General features: G+C 43.7%; 1 protein-coding gene across 1 annotated transcript in view; it reads left to right on the top strand.

The window, feature by feature from the left end:
- The first annotated feature begins 1393 nt into the window (after positions 1 to 1393).
- Antxr2 (ANTXR cell adhesion molecule 2) overlaps positions 1394 to 14975 on the top strand; it is a 128031-nt gene continuing 114449 nt past the window's right edge. The window contains exons 1-3 of the mRNA XM_006975364.4: positions 1394 to 2736; positions 3416 to 3487; positions 5522 to 5593. Of these exons, the coding sequence (XP_006975426.1) occupies positions 2585 to 2736; positions 3416 to 3487; positions 5522 to 5593 (296 nt within the window). The 5' untranslated portion in view covers positions 1394 to 2584. The remainder of the gene's footprint in view (positions 2737 to 3415; positions 3488 to 5521; positions 5594 to 14975) is intronic.

The raw sequence follows: 14975 nt of genomic DNA, 5'->3' as shown, positions 1-14975 counted from the left end.
CAGAGAAACTCACCATAAATAAAGTCTTATTGTTATTAATTAAATTGGTTCTTTAATCCATATATAAACATAAAATTGTACATATCAATGTACACATTGTACAATGCTCACAAGTTGCCCATAGTTATCTCCGCAACTACTTAGCATTTTCAAGGTGAAATTCTTGATAATTGGGGCACAATGAGAGTGGGACCAATTATTTTGAGGTGAAGTTTTCCATTACGGGTGATCACTGCCCCTTGTTTTTTCTTGGCTGTGTCAGATGCAAAATAAAAGCTCAGTGCCTTAAGTCGTTGGTCAGAGATGCCCCAAAGACCCCCAAATCACTCCTATTGCTATTGCTTTGTGTTGCCTACCAGAACTTGAAGTTAAGTTGCGAAAGACACCATCCACTTTGGACTTCGAAGGAATCTCCAGGAACTGATCTGGAGTCTCCCTGAAGACTTGCTTTCACGGTCTTAGAAATCGTTTGGTGAGCTGCCAAGAGAGAAAAGCAATCAATAGTTCCGCCTACCAGTGAGGCCTACAAACCACAACAGTGACTAGCGTGGCAAGGTAGGCCCATGTCTTTAATAATGGTACAAATGCTATGAGGTAACAACCATTTTCTGATTGGGTCGAAGTCCTACTCCGCAGAAAGGAACACATACGATACTGTAAGTCTGGCCAAGAACTCCTTTGGTGCTCACAGGCCCCAAGAGTGAACCGACTCCTCAGAGGGGACTAAATGGACATGGAAGCAAACTGCGCATGTATTTAAATTCCTGTTATCTCTACTCGGAGAGCGGTGCAACTCTTTGATCTCCTCCTCCTCCTCAGGGAAGTTTCTTAGAACAGGCATGGTGGTTAATGCAGAAACCCACAACCGGTCAAATCAAAGAGAATACATGTTAGTGGAGTGCTCGGCCATAAGTGGGGACTCTCAACGCTCAGGGACAACCCAGAGAGGGTGGGGGTTTAGAGTGAGGGTCAGTGAAAAGATCAGAAAGGTCAGGGAGGTCAGGGAGGACCCGAGCAAAGCGTTGTCTTCTCGGCATGACGGGAAGGCTGTACTCATGAACCCAGGGCGGCTATGGCTGCCTGCACAAGACCAGCACAAGAGCAAGCTCGCCAATATTTTAGCAGTGAGTGGGAAAGGTCCACCCTGACACCCTGGAGCTACGCACAGTCAATGGCTTCTAGGGGTTGGAGTTTTAAGAATGTAGTTCTTGGAGGTCAAACCTACTCTTGTGGATGGCCCCACACCCAGGAGTATAAGGACAGCTCAAATTGGAGTCTATGGGTTACTGTTTAAAAAGGCGCGCGCGCGTGTGTGTGTGTGTGTGTGTGTGTGTGTGTGTGTGTGTGTGTGTGTGCGTGTGTGTGCGTGTATGTGTGTGTATGTGTGTGTGTGTGTTAAAGTTGAGGGACGCATGTAGGGAGGTAAGGGTCCAGCTAAGAGGAGTTAGAGGGAGGTGTTGGGGGTGAATTGATCAAAAACACATCGCATGAAATCCTCAAAGAATTAATAAGAAATGAAAAAAAAAAGTTTATAACGGAAAGAAAAGAAAAGAGGAAGTCCCCTTTCTTAAACACTAAGGCCTGCGTCACTACGTCGCCGGTGTGTGATGGATGAAAGGTGTGGATGGATGAGGCAGAAGGCCATCACTTCTCAGGAGACAGCTGGTCTTGAGTCTCTAAACCGTATGTGGAGGAGGGCTGTTCCAGCACAGCTGTGGAAACCCGCCCGGGCCAGGCTTGCGGGAGAGCTGGGTATGTTTAGTTTCTAGAGGACATTTGTTTCTCCGAACTCCTCTCTCTCTCTCTTCTGAAATCTGGCAGGCGTTAGTCATCCGCTGCTCAGAACGAACCCACAAGTGTGCTTGTGAGGCTCCGCGGGCTTCCTCCCGGCGCCCCGCCCTCGGGCTCGCACAGCCTCACGCGAGCACAGCCGCCCGCGCACCCTGACCCGGGGTGTCCCGCGTCCTGCCGCTCCCCCCGGGTGCTCAGCATCCCCGGCTGCTGCAGAGGATCGCCCCGCGGTGCGGTGCCGGTGCCGGTGCCTGGTGCTGGGAAGAAAGTTGTAAAGTGCCGCGAGGAGTTGGGCGGTCCGAGGAGGGGAGGCGGAAGAGGAGGACTCGGCTGAGTTCCCGGGGCGATCGTGGGGTCCCCCGGCGCCTGTCCCGCAGCTCACCAAGGCAGCTGGACGTCAGCTCTCCAGTCCCTGGTAGGCGCTAGAGACTCGACCGGAGGCCAGGAGGAACTTATCCAGCGAGCTGTCGCCTCGGGCCTTATTGTCTGCAGCAACTGTCCGGAATCTGGAGGGGGAGGACTGCACCGCGCGCCTACTGGGATTTGTCCAGAGTTCCGGTGGCAGCTGTGACGGCCGCAGAGACTCCCTTTGTCCTCCCAGGACCTCCCTCCCTCTCGTTCTCGGTGGCAGCTGTCGGGTGGCGCTGAGCTTGGAGCGGGCTTCCCAGCCCCTCTCAGCCTCGGACCCCCGGGTGAGTCCCTGGTGACTCCGCCTCTTCGCATCTCTGCTCTGCCGGAGCCCGGAGCCTAAGGGGCTGTGAGCCAGAGGGAACCGCCGGGCCCCGGCCCCAGGATGGTGGCGGGTCGGTCCCGGGCGCGCAGCCCTGGGTGCTGGCTGTTGCCTGGCCTGTGGCTGCTGGCTGTGGGCGGTCCGGGGTCGTTGCTGCGCGCCCAGGAGCAGCCGTCTTGCAAAAAAGCCTTCGATCTTTACTTCGTCCTGGACAAGTGAGTGAAAGGGGTCAAGGTCTCCTGTGAGGGCAACATTGGGTCAGCTGGGACTGGAGTTGAGATGTGTTTGGGTTCTGGGGAAGGGCAGTGGGAACCCTCGCTAGAGTGCCCTGTTGCTGCTTCCTTTCAAAAAGCAAGCAAGCACTTTGGCTGGAGCGGGGTGGTGGGAACCAGGGTCGACTTGGCTCTCCAGAGGTGAGCATCCACTGCTTGATTTAGTCTTGGGGTCTCTTGGGATCTGAGTGTGCGGCCACCTGCAGCATGTCTCACCCCAGGAACTTCTTTGGCTCCTTGGGTCCCTTTATCATCCACACCCCTTTAGGCTCTCTAAAGTTTGCCCGATTTCCCCCTGATCACAGCCCTTTCATGAGAGCCAGGAAAAAAGGCTTAATATACCCAATGTGGTTTGCATTTCCTGAGAAATGAGGGCTTGTGTTTTTATTTTGAAAAGCCTGGTCTCACACTAAACAATTTGCAAGCGAGCTGCCCCCAGAGGAGTGTGGTCTTCCTGGCTTCCTCAATGCAGTCCAGACGCTAAAGTTTCAGCTCCTAAGGTGAAGCCGCATACTTCACTTTGGGGGCCAGGACCCCGCCCCCAGCCTTATGGGATTGAAGAAATGTTTGCAGTTCAGTCCCCTGTTTTGTTTTTCTGATCAGTTTATCTTCATTTTTTCAGGTCTGGGAGTGTGGCAAATAACTGGATTGAAATCTATAATTTTGTCCACCAGCTTACAGAACGATTTGTGAGGTACGTCTCCCACTTTACTCTTCTTGGCATTAGAGAGGAAACTAACCGCAGGGCCGGCTTTCCCCGTTCTGAAACCCTTTGTAGGGAAAACCTTTCCCGAAATGTCGAATTTTAAGTGTCTCAAGGTGGCCCTTGTCCACATGTTGTTCCGTGGAATCTTTCAGCTGTCCCTTGAAGGTTCATTTCATCTGGCTCCCAGAAACTTGGCCCAGGCAGTGGGGAAACATCTTCAAATGCAACTCTTAATGTCTTTTCCTTTTCCAATTTTCATCTGTTTTGAGTTTGAGTTATGCTTTCTCATAATTTATCACATTAAAAAAATAAATTTTATGCTAATAGTATCCATGCTATATTTTCAATTCCACACACTTTAGCACTGTAAACGTCCACATTGAAAAGGAAAAAAAAGTGTTGGAAAACTTTAAATGAACATGTGTTAATAACCCACTAGCAGAAAAAGCACGTGTGTGTGTGTGTGTGTGTGTGTGTGTGTGTGTGTGTGTGTGTGTGTTTAAAGAAACGAGTTGTGTTTACACAATGTGTGGGTGTGCGGCTGGTTTAAAATTTAACTGTTCTATATATGCAGGAGGCTTCACTAGCAAACACTGTTTTCCTCGCCTATAAAAAGCATGGCTGCTAGGAAATCCAGCTTAGTCTCTTATTTAGAAGTAACTAGGAATTAGTGGCATCTCCTATTTAAAAATAACCCTTGGAAACCATGTCTTTGTGGCTCCCCCTCCTTGTTTTTTTGGAAGGAAAAAAAAATGTCAGGAACAAGTGCAAGTTTATCAGGATAATGGGAAGGACACGAATAGGAACCGTGTCATTAAATATTGCCTCCTTCAGTCTTGTTAGCCCAAATGTTTTCTGTAAAACAGGCTTGGATGATCAAAACATTTTGAAAGTCATGTTGCAAGTAACTTCAAACAATCTGTAGAGGCCTAGGCAATCCCTGCTTTCGGGTATTGGCAAGCAGTAAAGCTATTCCTATAAAAATGTATGCCTGTCCGTGTTCAATCACCAGTCTCCTGAGTCAGGAGCCAAAGAGAACACTCTGGCTCCTGGACAGGCTCTGAGGTAAAACAGTCTAGGAAAGAAAATAAACAAGACCCCCGTATCTGTAATCGTCAAAGTAGAATAGGCAGTTGTTTATAAATTTTCAACTCCGTCCTAGAACGTGCTGGGAGTGTCATACAGTGTTAGTCAGGAGCGGTGGATCTTTTCAGTGTAACATCTGAAGAAAAGGAAGCTTCTTCATCGAATCTGGCTTGCAAGTTGGATGTCTATAGCATATACTGTTCTCTGGCTCAAGTTTAGTTAATCAGCTACTCATTTTATGTTGTAGGAAATGAATAAAAGGCAAGCACAATGCTCCAAGTATGACCTTCGGCGGGCTTGTATCATAGTTTTATGTCTCAAGTTTCAGGCCTGAGCTGTATTTGCATACACTTTTCTCGAAACAGGAATGATTGTGTGACATAAGTGCCTGAAGCCTAGAAGATAGATTGGAAAGTTGAATGTGCCAAATAAAACAGTGGTTTCTTAATGCTTTAAGTATTCTTGCTTTAGGGTGAAGTTTGTTTGAACTTTTATCATGACTCTGGCCATTGAGTCAAACTGGCTCCTCTTCCGCCCTAAGTAGTTCCTATCTATTACCCGAAGGGTGTGGCCTACTGCAAAGAGATGACATAGAAGATCCAAGGAAGGAACTTTTTTTTTCTCAGAAAGAATTTTGCAGCCGCCTAGAATCGTTCTAGTTATTCTCTTTCTAGATGTAAACCCCAGTAGGTCATGGGGGAGCGTTTCTGAGAGCTGAGAAGCACCAGCTTCGTAAAAAGAAATGCAGTTCAGACAGCAAGGCTGAGCAGAGTCAGTGGATCTACTTAGAGAGTTCCATTTAAGGGAAGCGGGCTGGTGTGTGTGGGGGGACTGTTCAGTGAGAATCACTTTAAACCAGACTCCCTGGCTCTGCCTCTGTATTGTACCAATATTTCTTTTAAAAATGTTTTAACTGCCTCTTTCCTTGTTTTGCAGCCCTGAAATGAGATTGTCCTTCATTGTGTTTTCTTCTCAAGCAACCATTATTTTGCCATTAACTGGAGACAGGTTAGTGCATTATCATTTCAATGTAGGCTTTTAGTAGGGATGAATCATAAAGGCATGATTGATATTGCCATGTGGTGATTCAGGCCTCTCAGTGGGATCAAGCAAGTGCACAGACAATTCAGTGCTCTACAGTAATAGAAGGGCAAAGCAGTGGAGTAATGTGGAATAGATCATCTGAAAATCAATATCATTTATATTGGTTGCAGAATAGAGCCCAGGTCCCTTCCTTAGTTGTGTATTCGCTATTTCCCACCTTCCCCCTCTGTTACTGTGAGCAGCTGTACGTTTGTCTTAGGGAGATGCAGCGTGTGGGTCAAAGAGGAATTCAAAGGAGGAGGAGAGATGGATGTATTTGGGTAATTTATCAGGTTCAGCAGATATTCCACATTTCCAGTCCTTCTCTGAAGTTCAGTGATGCCGAACGTATTTAACTTTATAAACACACACACACACACACACACACACACACACACACACACACACACACACACACACACACTGCTACCCCTCAGTGCTTTGGAAAGGAGTGGCTTCCCTGTCTAGTGTCGTAGACTTTCTTTTGGCTGTTTTTATGCTGTTTGATCATATCGTGGCCTCTTTGGAAGTAGTCCTTCACATATCTAGATTATGGCTGCTTTTCCGGGGTCTATTTTTGCTACTAGACAATGAATTCTACAGTCAGAAATGGGATGTTATTCTTTAGTTTTGTTTCATTTCATCTAACATGAAGGCTGTAAGATCTTGTTTAGTGGATTCTTGTGAATTAATTCTTTGGTGAATTAATGAATGAGGGGCATCATTTTGGAGTCATATCTTCCTGACTTACAAGGGAGATACTGTGCTTTGACTTGAAGGATGTGTAGATTTTTGAAAAATAATTGGATAACTTGTTTACAGTTCATTGACTTGGTCTGGAAAATTATATATGTATTATGATGTGTGTGTGGTTACATGTAACTCTTGTGTTACATTTTCCTCTTCCTGGAGAGGAAACTTCTCTCTAGGTTGTGAGTCCAGCCCAGGACTTCAGTCTTCCCATTTGTACTTTGCCTCTGTAAGTTAATATGTAGATATGGTTCTTAGCAGTTACAGTTCCTTATAACTCATTGGTACAAAGATTCTAGTTTTATGAAAAGGAGATGTCTCTACTGACCAGTTTAATTTTCAAAGAGTCGGGTTTGGATCTGGCATGTCAAGGAAGAAGCACACAGTTTTAATATTTATGACATTCATATATATATATATACACTTAGCACAGTGCCAGGCATGCTGAAGACTCAGTAACTGACAGCTACACACATTGTGCCAGGGTTTCTGCTAGGCACTTTGCATATGGGTCCTCCATCACTCCGAAGATGAAATGTAGTCACCGGTCGCCCAACTTGATAATGTTTAGACATGTGTGGAGGGGATTTAAATCTTTTATCTAAGCTCAAGATATGTCCTTTGTTGAGGGGTTAAATCCAATGCAGGAGGGACTAGAATAGCTAGGAGAAGAGACTCTCAAGAGGCAACATTACGACACACTTCAGAGTCACTGCGCTGAGTCTACTTGACGTTGGATTCTGTCCTTCCAATTTACTGGTTGAGTGACCAAAGAGAAGTTGCTTAATACTAAGCTCCTTATGACTCAGTTTTTCTCACCTACATGATGATGGTAATGTGAGGACAAAAGTAACTCCTACCTTTAAGATAGTTGCAAGAACTGAAGGCAAAGAATATGAGAAAGGATCCAATCTGTTAGCATTCATGAGATAAGAGCTTTGGAGCTGGGGAGATAGATGGCTCCATCAGCGAAGTGCATGTGTGCAAGCTTAAGGACCCAAGTTCAATCCCTAGATACTGTGTAAAAATGCTGGCTATGGTGGTCACACTTCAGTACCAGCGGGTGCGGGGCAGGCCGAGGCGGGGGAGTCTCTGGGCTTCCTGGACAGAGGCAAGCCTAGCCTGATCAGCAAGCTTCTGACCAATCAGAGATCCTGTCTCAAAACAAAAATGAAAAGAAAAACAGTGTGTAGCAGGAATCTTGAAAGTTCTTATTAATAAAATAATAACCCGAAGCCGGGCGGTGGTGGCGCACGCCTTTAATCCCAGCACTTGGGAGGCAGAGCCAGGCGGATCTCTGTGAGTTCGAGGCCAGCCTGGGCTACCAAGTGAGTCCCAGGAAAGGCGCAAAGCTACACAGAGAAACCCTGTCTCGAAAAACCAAAAAAAAAAAAAAAAAAAAAAAAAAAAAAAAAAAAAAAAAAAAAAAATAACCCGAGCCAGGTATTGGGGTGAACACTGGAAGATCAGAGAGACAGAACAAGCCACAGCTATCTCACCTTGCCAATTCCTCAGCTGGTCCTGTCTCTTCAGGTTGGAAGCCTCTGAGTTCTCATCCAGAATGAATCCCAGCTGAACTGTGCTGCTTCAAAGCCTGAAAGCTTAACCGGTCAAATGCTTAACCGGTCAAATGCTTAACCGGTCAAATGCTTCTAGTTTCTGGTCCTCACGCCTAATATACCTTTCTGCTTTCTACCACCCCTCTCTGGGATTAAAGGCTCGCTTTCTGGGATTAAAGGTGTGAGTCACCATGCCTGGCTGTTTCCAATGTGGTCTTGAACTCACAGAGATCCCAGATGGATTTCTGCCCCTGGAATGCTAGCATTAAAGGCGTGTGCTATCACTGACTGCCTAACTAGTGGCTTTTCTGTTCTCTGACCCCAGATAAGTTTATTAAAGTACACAATATTTTGGGGAACACAATACCACCACAACAGTGGCTTGCTTCTGAGGCGTGACATCCATGGTTGTCCCCTGGCTTCCACAACATGTGCACACACACAAAACGAGGCAGATCCGTTACTCAGTGTCAGTTTTTCCGTGTATAGAACACAGATTATAGTCGGCCATGTTTTCTTAGAGTTATTGCGAAGATCCAAATAAGACCATAGGCACAACGATATGTCACAGAGCAATATCCAATAAAAGGGGCTACTTTCTTCTAAGTTGCCACTTTACTAGTTCTAATAATTGAATTGATATCAACTTTCTATGGTTCTCTGTCTTTGGATATAGGATCACTCCACAATTTTAAATTTAGAGCAACAGTTTGCTTGTTGAGATGGAAGGTCAGTGGGCAACTGTTTCCTAGTCCCACGTGGATCTTAGTATTAAAACCTAGAACCTGGAATCCTCACTGCTTACAAAGTTTCCCAAGGGTATGTGTGTGTGTGTGTGTGTGTGTGTGTGTGTGTGTGTGCGCGCACACACAATAGATCTAAGCACATGATTTGAAAGGCAATAGTTAAGGAAAAGACAAGTACAGAGAGTTTCACAATTTTGGTTGTATGACTTATAGTTTTCAGTACTTTGGCAAATACAAGAAGTAGTTCTTTCATGTTTCTCGGTAGTTGCTAAACAGATGAAGCAAGATGGGAAGGCAGTGAGTACTGACACCATGGCAATGTCTTCTGTTACGATTTTAGCATGATGTCCAGTGTCCCAAAATCATGGCAGAGTTTCCAGTTATACATTTTATATACTCATTGCTTAATTTTTTTAAATTACATTTAATACCTTAATCCGAAGCACACTTAATTTTCTCTTGTTCCTATGACTTTTGTTTTCCTTACACCTGCTAGGCCATTGATCCACTTACTTACCTTCCTGCCTGCTGTTATATATGTGGGATTTGGAGTCCACAAAGATAGTGGTCTAATGTATGTGTGGGGGTGGGGGAAGAGAGGGAGAGAAGAAAATGGGAGGAGAGAGAGAGAGAGAGAGAGAGAGAGAGAGAGAGAGAGAGAGAAGACATGATTGTATACGTAAATAACCAAGAATTATATTAGAGGGTCAGGGGAGGGGCAATATTCAGTATGTAAATATGCAGCCTCTCAGAATATGGAATCACAATGGAGTCTGAAGATATTACTAGTTACTATTTCACATAACTGGTATTATGTTATTATTTTATATAACTGGCTACACACTGGGAAGAGTGATTTTTATCCAATTCTGTTTAACATTATTTAATTCTGTGATAATGATTTAGATTAGAACATTTGCTGAACAATTATTATATGCCAGGTAGTCCTTAATGTTCTTTCTTTGCATAGCCTCTGTTGACTCTAAGTTACAGGTGTTGTAACTACCTGTACTTTAAGACGGGCCATCTATCTGGTCTAAGGACACACAGTAGTAAGTGCCAAGCAGTGTGTTATCCACATGGTTCTTTAATGTTTGGATACATTATGTCATTCTGTCTAAAACAGTCTAATGACCCAGAATAGAAATAGATGTCTCCCGGTGTTCTCTCAACCGCTTGCACACCCCCGCCCCCTCCAGTTGTCCCCTTGCATGCCATGGTCTTCTCATCCCATGAACAAGCCAAGTGTATTTGCACATTAGACCCTGTCCTCCTTCTCTGACCCAGTTCTTCTCTGAGGTCTTGTTCTTGTCTTTCTTTCCTGGGCTGGGGTTGTAACTTCGTGGTAAAGCATTCATGAGTATGATCCTGGGTTTGAGCTTAGGATCAGAAAACGGGAATACATGAATGAGCAAAACCTCACAACAACCAAGCAAACAAAAGCTCATCTCATGTATAACTTCAGAGAAGTTTGGCTTTGCCTCCAAGTCTAAGGTATCCTTCCCCTTCCCTGGTTTCTCCAAAAACACTGTTATTTTTAAGATATTTAATTAATTAATTTGTATCTCCCTGAGCCTAGAATGTATGAAAGTATGGGGCCCTGATTGGTCTCATTCACTCGTAGATCGAACCCAACCCTAGAACAGAGCCTGGTACATGGCAGAAGCTCAACAAATCCTTGTTTAGTGACTGAATTCTTCTGATGCCAGAGCCTTAGTTAATGGCTTAGAGCCACTATAATAAAGTGCATTCTAGTTATGCCAGCATTATAAATTCTACTAATGTAATGTAAATACTGACTTGTATCTGCTACATTTCCCATTCCTATTCTTACATGGCAGTTGTAAATATTCTCACCTTCCTTTTCAATATCTATATTTGCCTCAAGTTAGGAAAGTCTTGTGTATTCCAAGTGATCTTTAGATTTTGAGCACAAGATGACTTAGGAAAAATACTCCCTATGAGAACTTGTAGAGATGATAGAGGTCATTTAATTAAGTTTATACAATAGATGCATTTTAATTGTTTCAATGAGTTTCTTCTAATTGCTTAAAAACAGAATTAAATATTTACTTGTGGGGAAGTTGTTCTTGACATACAGTTGGTAACTCAAATTAGCACATCACTTTTGCAGAAAAGAATCGTCAACATCTCTAAAAGTAAAAAGTATCAAATAAAAAATTCCACTTTTTGCAGTGGCCCAGCAAAGACAGATATAGGTACAAAATTGGACACTAAATAATTATTTGTAATGATGAGAAACTATATCCAAATTATATGCTCATCAATTGATATTTTAAGTTACCATATATACATAGGTTAAAATATTATACAGTCATTACAATTGAGTAAATCAAAATACTGATATAAACTGTGTATAAGATTTAGTATATGAAAAATCAAGTTGCAGAATGTAACATGAATTTTTTGTAAAAGAAAAATAAAACAGAATTCTTTAATGTATTGTATGTGTTCAAAAATACATCTTCCTGTGTAGCTATGGGCTTGGGATCAAGAAGTTAAGTAACACCCAGTGTCACCTGGATACTATGGAGCTCCTATGATAAACAATAAACTTTTAAAGGTATTGTTGTAGGCAGATTGAATGTAAGGAGAGTCATCATAGTTTCGATCTTCATGTATTCAACAGGAATATGTTTGTAGAAAAGCTTTTAAAAATGCTTGAATTAAAGAAACCTTACTTCTGCAGCCATGGGTTGCAGACTTGGAATCAGAATGGGATTGAGGGATTGAAAAGAATCATTGAGATGAAGAACACATTTGGTTGGAAGATCTGACCTTGGGTCAAGTATAGGAGCTCCATAGTATCTGGGTGACACTGGGTGCTTTCTTAACTTCTTCAGCCCAAGCCCATAGCTACACAGGAAGATCTGACCATCCCCACGATAAAGCAATGATGAAGTGACTAAGCGCTGTTCCTGAGAAAGTCTGGTTAAGGATTTAGCATACACTGGGCGCACTGAAATGTTTGTGACTCTTTGCTTTTTTCTCTTTGTTTCTATCCCCTGTCAATAATTATGTATCTTTCCTTCCCCTACATGTTTTCATTTTTTTTTATGCTTTAGTGGTTAGTGAGGAGGGCTAAGGTGAAACTGGAGTTGAAGGTTATTCCAGCTTCATCCTGTGCCTGGTTACTAATAGAAGGTCAAAGATTTCCAAGTGGTCCGGCTCACAGAGGCTCAGGCCAGCAGGCACACTCACCCTGGCGTGACACCAAAGCATGAACACTTCAGTGTGCTGTGCTGACTCAGGCTGCCAGTGGTTCATTTGTATAATTTTCAAATGAATCTGTCAGAGTTTGGAAAAGTCATCCTCTTCTACATTACTCTGTTATTACAAACCAGAGATAAAGTGACCATACATGGCTTGGTTTTCTTTGTAAAAAAGACTCTATTAGGGAAATCAGTTTAGAAAAGTCTGCTTTGGCCACAGACTTGCCCTCTGGGCGCGTCTGGTCATGGCGGCTGCTAGGGTCTGATGATGGGTGTACTCACAGTTACTTTGCTTTGTAAACTTGTCTTAGAGAATTAGGTACGCTTTTATTCATGTTTGGGGGACAAACCTGAACATACAGAAGGGGTAAAATGCAGGAGCCACTTGCAGTAGTTCAATGAAAAAAATGCAGCAGGGATGAACTTCAAGGCTGGAGGACTAGAAAATGCAGACTAAATTGGGGGACCCTCCCATTAAAGTCAGAGTGACAGGGGACTTGGTGAGCAGACATTTTCAGATTCAGGACCACTCCTTGTATTTATTGGTTTAGATTCTGTACCACAAACATAGGCCTTAGAATAATATTTTAAGTAAGCAATAGGCAAGATTTTATATAAATTATAGTGAGAGCCTACCATGTTCTAAGATGATAGAAACACCCACATGTTCACGTTTTTTTAAAATCCATTCCGGTACTGGGGCTGGCTGACCACAGCATGCAGCAGACATGAGTATGAAATGCTGTCAGCTCCAGTTCCAGGCCCATGACTTAACAAGCCATGGAAGCTCCCCCTGTCATGGTCTTGGAAAAACATTGACTGTATAAAACTGTGATGACCCAGAGACTGCTGTGCTGGAGTGAAGCCCGGCCTTCCCATGAAGAGTAGAACCAGTAGAAAGTCCTTGGGAAGATGAACAGCAGTGACCGGAAGGGCAGCACATACTTTGTTGCTGAAGGCCACATGCACAGGTTGGCCTGGCTAGCCGTTGTGGGAAGTTCCGTAGAATGTTGAAAACAAAAGGGTGTGCAAACAACACTCACGCCTGGATGTTGTGTAAGAGGCTTGTAGCAAGCTTGCTGAAGACATCAGGCAGCTTCATCAGTCAGCTTCTCTCAGCTACCTGTGTTGACAAGAGAGAGGATGGAGCCGTGTTGAAAAAGTAACTTTCCCCCTTTCAAGCCGTGTTTAGTCAAAGTGTATAGTTGAGATTGATAGTTTTAAAAATAGAACTCTCTTTTATCCCCTAGTGTCTCTTGACAAAGTGCTTGCCAAGTTTAAGATCTTGGGTTAGTCATCAGACCTAGCATGCTGCCTGTAAAGTGTGGCATCTGAGTTCAAACCAGAGAATGCAAAACAAAGACAATGTGTCAAGGTTTCTGAAAGATTTGAGATGAGGGTCTTATAGATGCTGTCCTCTAAACAACAGGACTTACAAGAATCTAAAAGGTGTGCTGCGTATACTTTTAGGTAAATGGTGGCATCATAAGCATCCTGGGCTTATGTTTCACCCTATGTATAATCTAAAGTAGTTAGGATTCTCTTGTGAGAAAATTTTTTGCTTATGACCTTTGTCCAGCAGAGTGGATCATTATTCGATATACAGGGATCACAAATTTTCACCATGGATTGAAAGACAGAGTTTTCAAAGTGAACAAACCTTTGGGCCCTTGACTTTCCATGGGCATGAAGGAATTTAACATGTGAACTAATTCTTATGAACAAGGAAGAATGACTCAGAAAACAGAACCAAAACATTGGCAGGAACATCTAAGAACCAAAAAGATATTTCTAAGGATTGGGACTGGGCCTCACTTAAGGAATGGAAAGGGGTGCTGATGATGTATCTGACACTTCTTGCATGCACATGAGTATGAACGCATTCATGTGCTTATGCACATGTATGGAGGGCAGAGGACAACCGCCAATGTCATCCCTCAAAGTGACCATTCACCTTACTCTATAGAGACAAAGTTTCTCATGAGGACCTTGGGGCTCACCATTTAGGCTAGGCTGGCTGGTCCACCAGCCCCAGGGATCTACCTGTCTCTGCCTACTCATGGGCCAGCTTGTTAGGTGAGTCCTGGGAACTGGATTATGACCCTCATGTATTCATGGCCAGCACGGTATAGAACTGAGCTGTCTCTCAGCCCTGAAATCTGACCCTTTGATGTCATTTCTTCTTTTAATTATTGACTGATTCACAAAAAAGCATACCAAGCAAGGCTTAGGCAACAGCAACACTTCGCTTCCCACTTCCTCCCTCTAGCCCCTCCCAGCTATGTCCTCCATTCAAGTTGATAGTTTCTTTTTCTTTGATTATTTTTACATGTACTCAAGCACAAATATATATATATATATATATATATATATATATATATATCCTACTGAATCCATTTTTGTTGTTTGTGTGTATATAGTTTCAAGGCTGACCACTCTTAACTGAGATCATCCTTGGGAGATGCTAATTTTCCATCTCCCACCAGTCATTAGTCGCCTGTAGTCCAGGGGTGGGACACCACAAAATTTCCTGCTTCCACATTAACATGTCCATTGATATTGCTACAGTTCCAGTCTTGTTTATGCAGTTGTTTCTAGGAGAGACGGTTTCACATCAGACTTCTTAGTATTATGGCTCTTAGAATCTTTCCACAGCTTCTTCCTCAACATTCTCTGAGCCATGGGTGCAGGGGAGCTATGACAGAGATGTATCCTTTGGGCTATGCTCTCCACAATCTGTTGGTCTTTGCATTGCGTCTGTTTGTGGTTTTCTGTGATGCTCTCTGCTTTCTGTGAAGAGTAGCTTCTTTGACGAGGGGTGAGAGCCATACTTTCCGATGGGTGTAAAGGTAAGTTTTAGAATGTAGTTAGGCATTATGCTGGTCTAGCAAAGTGGTGGCAGTAGATTCTTTTCTAAGGTCTGTTTCCTTACTAGTTCCTGGAAGATGGCTAGATTTCCAATACCAGGCATGAGTTACCTGCTCTTGAGAGGGCCTAAGCCTAGTTAGACAGCTGTTGG

The sequence above is a fragment of the Peromyscus maniculatus genome, chromosome 10 (assembly GCF_049852395.1).
Source record: "Peromyscus maniculatus bairdii isolate BWxNUB_F1_BW_parent chromosome 10, HU_Pman_BW_mat_3.1, whole genome shotgun sequence".
NCBI lineage: Eukaryota > Metazoa > Chordata > Mammalia > Rodentia > Cricetidae > Peromyscus > Peromyscus maniculatus.
The sequence above is the reverse complement of the archived record's forward strand: the minus strand, read 5'-3'. Positions and strand labels throughout refer to the sequence as shown.